This window comes from Petromyzon marinus, chromosome 59, assembly GCF_048934315.1.
Source record: "Petromyzon marinus isolate PM22_M1 ecotype Great Lakes invasive population chromosome 59, UKy_Petmar_22M1.pri1.0, whole genome shotgun sequence".
In the NCBI taxonomy this organism is placed as follows: Eukaryota; Metazoa; Chordata; class Hyperoartia; order Petromyzontiformes; family Petromyzontidae; genus Petromyzon; species Petromyzon marinus.
The window spans coordinates 9,729,390-9,735,503 of record NC_133725.1 but is presented as its reverse complement, the minus strand read 5'-3'; the positions used below and the strand labels follow the sequence as shown (position 1 = coordinate 9,735,503).

Here is a 6,114-nt window from a genome sequence, read left to right as displayed (position 1 = left end):
ACAAGATCGACTCCTCACTACGACGACACTCATATGAACCGCTGGACGTCCTTGTGTGGGCTCAGGCACTCTATCGTGACGATCCATCGGAGAGTGAGGGAATCTGTGGGAGTGCACGGAATCAGTGCAAGTGGTGGTTACCACATTTGAAATATGTAATGCACTAAAGAGGACTATAGCAGCCAGTAACCCAATATTTCCTCACACTTCACTCACTTCACCCAGCCTGATGGCCATTAAACGTGCACACGAGTGTGCTCCCAATCCAGATGCTCCGGGTCCTCGGAGGCTCCTTGCACGCCGACTGCCCGACACCCAGGGTAGGGACACGCCAATGTGATGTGGGAAATAATGATGAACCACTACCTGCCCCTATTCATCCAGAGTAAAACCTTAATGGGTGGATGCAGACATAGGGTTTGAGGCGGTCATGGTCAGCGTCCAACACCCCTTTTCCAGAAGGTCACGTTAACGTCGATTTGCATGTGAGACGCATCCCCCTTTGGACCCCTGTGTTCCTCCTTTTTGCAGGAGGACACCAACATAAACCTCTTTCTATTGCGATGATGGATCGTATCACCTCTCCTCATGCAACTACATTGCGTGATACCTACTTTACCATGGCAACAGATGCCACAAATTGTACTGGATAAACTGTGCTTCCTCACCTCCATAAGCTGGAAATTTCACACTTCTATCTTCTTGATCCAATGAATAATGGCCTTCTTGGACACACCATTTGCAATAACGGTACAATATAGGATGCTGCTGAGAGGGTTGTATGATGTTGATACCACTACGGAATACAAATCCTTGTACACTCACACGTGGGCTGAGAAGAAATGGTGAATGTTCAAGAATTTATATTCCTTAAAGTTATATACACATACAAATGCAAGTGTCTTTTATAACATTATTGATAAAAGAATACATAAATTATGGATCAGTAACCGATATAAAAAAACAAGCAGTAAATGCAGCATGTTAATAAAATCGCACGAACACCGATATTAAAAAATTTCTTCACGCGTTTTATTATACATTTTTTTCACATTACATTGAAGGAATTCGTATCTTTGTAGAAAGCCCTCCAACCTGTATCAATAATATCTCAACATTTACATGAAATTAAACACAATATTTTACAATAACGCAAGTACTCGCTGAACGTGTGGTTACACAATGCGTTTTCTCTATAATGCAGTTCTTTCATTCAAGAACACTTTTCACACAACACGGAATGTACTCAATTATAACGCAGAAATTCACACCGTTATTACGCGGTTTCTGAGCGGTCGACAACGAATTACTTGCTTGAGCTGCGCGGCAGAGTAATATGATACAGTAACGCGGTGGCGTACCTTCAGTTATTTGTCTTGCAATCTTAATGTATGTGCGTACATCATATCTTGCCAAAATTTGTCGTTACATTACTTATGCGGAAATTGTTTTTGCTGGACACATTTTTTTCTGAACGCAGAACTTTCAGCAATGCGTCTACCGTGTTAAATGAGGAGTTACTGTACATGTAATTGTCCTTATGTTATATAGAGTCATAAGTCTGCATAGGCTACTTTTATTATTCTTGTTGACCCAGGAATCTCAAAACATATTATTCAGAAGGATCCTTCCAAGTTTTTGCGGTTGGGGTGATTTTGTTGCTGAGTAATTCAATTGAATAAAATGCTGGTAATATGAGCATAATTACGCGTGTTCATGGGAAATTGTGTGCTCAGGGTTCACCTTCAATACATTTTGACCACAACATACCCTCCGTCTTAGATACCGGCGAACATCCTTATCTCTCAGTCCGTAAATGAATGGACTAAAAAATCTTGGGCTGACAAACATACAAAAATAAAAAAATGTTTTTAACATATACCTCACGTCAGAGTCGTTCACAGTTAGATCTGCTAAAGTTTGAAATGGTTGGATTAGAAAAGCACTCATATATAATATTAACTGGAGTGCATGCAGCCTAAGAGTTTGTTTGGCTTTCGATGCCTCAGACTCACGAGAAGCGGCTTGCTTAGCCACTTTTACAACCAAAACATATGTGCTTACAAGAATAACAAAACTCCCAGAAAAAAATAACACAAACACACAATTCCTAATGTATTCAATAATTACATAATTTTTTTCAAAAATAGAATTATTGACTTCTTCACATGCAACAATCTCACGTTGAAATGCCAAGTTATCAGTTGTAACCATAAATATAATTTCTACAACAGGAAAAAAGAATGAAATAAACCAAATAATACCAAGGCATCTGAGAGTAGATTTTTGGTTAAAGATGTTGTGATAACGCAATGGGTGGCATATGGCAACAAATCTCTCTATGGCCATTAAGGAGATGCAAGCGACTCCATTATTGAATAATCCTCGATAAAAATTGATATAGAAGGAGCAGCCTCCAACATTAAAGCTAGCCCTAAATATAAACAAAATAGAAGAAACGTCAACGATGAATAAAAAAATGCTGTCACTAATAACCAAGTTTATAAAAAATATGTATTTAGAGTTTTCTTTCAATTTAACTTCACAAAAAAATGTAAATGTCATTAAACATGCAAACAATGTGGATGGTACCATGGTAATTATGACTAAAATATCAGAAAAAATTTCAGCCGTGGTTTCTGGCCGAATTGTAAGCTGGCTGTCGTCGGAAATGTTGACACCCAAAGTGGTATTGGATGTTATCATTCTCGCTGCAAACACAAACACACATGCCAGATTTAACAACAATACCGCATTGTGTTAAGCGTGTCCTAACAGTTAAAGTGTTTTCCCACTCCAAACGAGTGTGGAGTGGCATTCATCTTGATCAATGGGCAGAGGCAGACGTACAAATTATGTACTATGCTGAATCTGCTGAAAAAACAGAAGGTCGATGTAGGTCCAGAGTATGCCTGATTCAACAAATGCTGCTTAATACTATTCATGTAGAAAGCGAAAAGGCTGAGGGACGAATCATATTTGTATTTACGTGGAAATATAATACGGATATCTGCTTACATGTTTTTACTTCTGAATGAAAGAAACGCACTTTGACACAAGGTACGACAAATGTCTACTGATAAGAGGTTGTTCAGCAATTAAGCTGAACAACCTCTTATCAGTAAAGTCACGTAGAAAGAAAATAAATGAAATAATATTGTACGACGTTTCGATTGCAACACAAGCAACCGTCATCAGGTAGAATTAAATTTGAGAGAGAGACAAAACACAGACACGGAAACACCCAGACAGACACACAAGCAGAGATAGACAACACAGACACAGAGAGAGACACACAACATAGACACACAGAGACCCAATGCCTCTGTGTCGAGGCCTTAAATTGAGAGGGGGGGGGGGGGTGTTGGGCAGAGATAGAGGTGGGACTGCTGGTGGCTGCTGCTGGATAAGAGAAATTATCATGTCAAAGAATCCACCACGAAGCGACCGAGGGAAAGAAGAAGATCGAATGGCCCTATGAGAGCCTGGTAAAATATTATTTGGAGATCGTAATCAACCAGGATTTGCATTAACTGTGTGCTAGCCGACGCTGTGTTGCATTACATTACATTTCCAAAAAAATTGCTACATTTAGTTTTCTCAAACTCTCTGGTTCTTTCGGTAAAGCCACGTAGGTATAAAATAAAATAAATCACGACGTTTCGATCGCAACACAAGCGGTCGTCCTCAAGTAGAAAAAATATAATCCAGCAGTGAAATTGCTGAACGAGCGAGAGAGCAGTTACAACAAGGTTATATATGTGGCGATGGGCAAGCAAGCGGGGTCTGAGCTGGAAAGGAATTCCATCGACGGACGCAAGCACGTCAGTTGTGTTAATGGGAGAGATTAGGGAGAGAGGGATTATGAAGGGAGATTAGCATGAATGAGCTTCTGTCGCCACTGAAGAGTATCATGCCCGCACATGTGCACAACAGCAGGGTTAATGAGAGATTAGCACCATGAGAGTGCGAACCAAAGGACGTGAACATGAGAGTGCAATCCAAAGAACATGTGAGCATGAGAGTGCAATCCAAAGGACATGCGAGCATGAGAGTGCAATCCAAAGAACATGTGAGCATGAGAGTGCAATCCAAAGGGCATGTGAGAGATCTAAGAGAGAGGCATAGAGAGAGAACCACACAAAGAGTCGGAAAAAACAGCTGACATAGGCAGGCAGGATGGAAACATCACAGTCAGTTAAGACTTTACCTGGTTAATAACGTCCTTCCAATGAGTGCTCAGTTTGTACCCATATTCTCGGTTGAAGTTGTGTCTGTGTTTATATATCTGGATGGCTTCATGAACAAATCTTTGAAGGTAGCCGGTAGGTTTGCAGAGTAACTCCGTCTTGGAAAAATCTATTTCGTGTGAGCCCACAGCATTAAAACAATGATCACCAACGGAAGAGGTATTGGTCCTACCGTGTTTCAGATCTGCCTTGTGTTCACCAACGCGGCCCGAGACTTGTCGATTCGTTTCCCCAATGTACAGTGAGGGAAAAAAATATTTGATCCCCTGCTGATTTTGTACGTTTGCCCAATGACAGAAATAAACAGTCTATAATTTTAATGGTATGTTTATTTGAACAGTGAGAAACAGAATAACAACAAAAAAAATCCAGGAAAACGCATGTCAAAAATGTTATAAATTGATTTGCATTTTAATGAGGGAAATAAGTATTTGACCCCTCTGCAAAACATGACCTAGTACTTGGTGGCAAAACCCTTGTTGGCAATCACAGACGTCAGACGTTTCTTGTAGTTGGCCACCAGGTTTGCACACATCTCAGGAGGGATTTTGTTCCACTCCTCTTTGCAGATCTTCTCCAAGTCATTAGGTTTCGAGGCTGACGTTTGGCAACTCGAACCTTCAGCTCCCTCCACAGATTTTCTATGGGATTAAGACTGGCTAGGCCTGTCCAGGACTTTAATGTTCTGCTTCTTGAGCCACTCCTTTGTTGCCTTGTCCGTGTGTTGTGGGTCATTGTCATGCTGGAATACCCATCCACGAACCATTTTCAATGCCCTGGCTGAGGGAAGGAGGTTCTCACCCAAGATTTGACGGTACATGGCCCCGTCCATCGTCCCTTTGATGCGGTGAAGTTGTCCTGTCCCCTTAGCAGAAAAACACCCCCAAAGCATAATGGTTCCACCTCCATGTTTGACGGTGGGGATGGTGTTCTTGGGGTCATAGGCAGCATTCCTCCTCCTCCAAACACGGCGAGTTGAGTTGATGCCAAAGAGCTCCATTTTGGTCTCATGTGACCACAATACTTTCACCCAAATGTCCTCTGAATAATTCATATGTTCATTGCAAACTTTAGATGGGCATGTATATGTGCTTTCTTGAGCAGGGGGACCTTGCGGGCACTGCAGGATTTCAGTCCTTCACGGCGTAGTGTGTTACCAATTGTTTTCTTGGTGACTATGGGCCCAGCTGCCTTGAGATAATTGACAAGATCCTCCCGTGTAGTTCTGGGCCGATTCCTCACCGTTCTCATGATCATTGCAACTCCACGAGGTGAGATCTTGCATGGAGCCCTAGGCCGAGGGAGATTGACAGTTATTTTGTGTTTCTTCCATTTGCGAATAATCGCACGAACAGTTGTCACCTTCTCACCAAGCTGCTTGGCAATGGTCTTGTAGCCCATTCCAGCCTTGTGTAAGTCTACAATCTTGTCCCTGACATCCTTGGAGAGCTCTTTGGTCTTGGCCATGGTGGAGAGTTTGGAATCTGATTGATTGATTGCTTCTGTGGACAGGTGTCCTTTATACAGGCAACAAGCGGAGATTAGGAGCACTCCCTTTAAGAGTGTGATCCTAATCTCAGCTCGTTACCTGTATATAAGACACCTCGGAGCCAGAAATCTTTCTCATTGAGAGGGGGTCATATATTTATTTCCCTCATTAAAATGCAAATCAATTTATAACATTTTTGACATGCGTTTTTCTGGATTTTGTTGTTGTTATTCTGTCTCTAACTGTTCAAATAAACCTACCATTAAAATTATAGACTGATAATTTCTTTGTCAGTGAGCAAACGTACAAAATCAGCAGGGGTTCAAATTCTTTTTTCCCTCATTGTAACTCCTGCCACAACCACAACTCATATTG

The 6,114-nt window shown here is 41.4% G+C and overlaps 1 protein-coding gene across 1 annotated transcript in view; it reads right to left on the bottom strand.

Moving 5' to 3' along the window:
- Positions 1–836: 836 nt before the first annotated feature.
- Positions 837–6,114, bottom strand: part of LOC116955414 (odorant receptor 131-2-like) — a 29,058-nt gene continuing 23,780 nt past the window's right edge. The window contains exon 3 of the mRNA XM_032976480.2: positions 837–2,711. Within this exon, the coding sequence (XP_032832371.2) occupies positions 1,705–2,706 (1,002 nt within the window). The 5' untranslated portion in view covers positions 2,707–2,711 and the 3' untranslated portion in view covers positions 837–1,704. The remainder of the gene's footprint in view (positions 2,712–6,114) is intronic.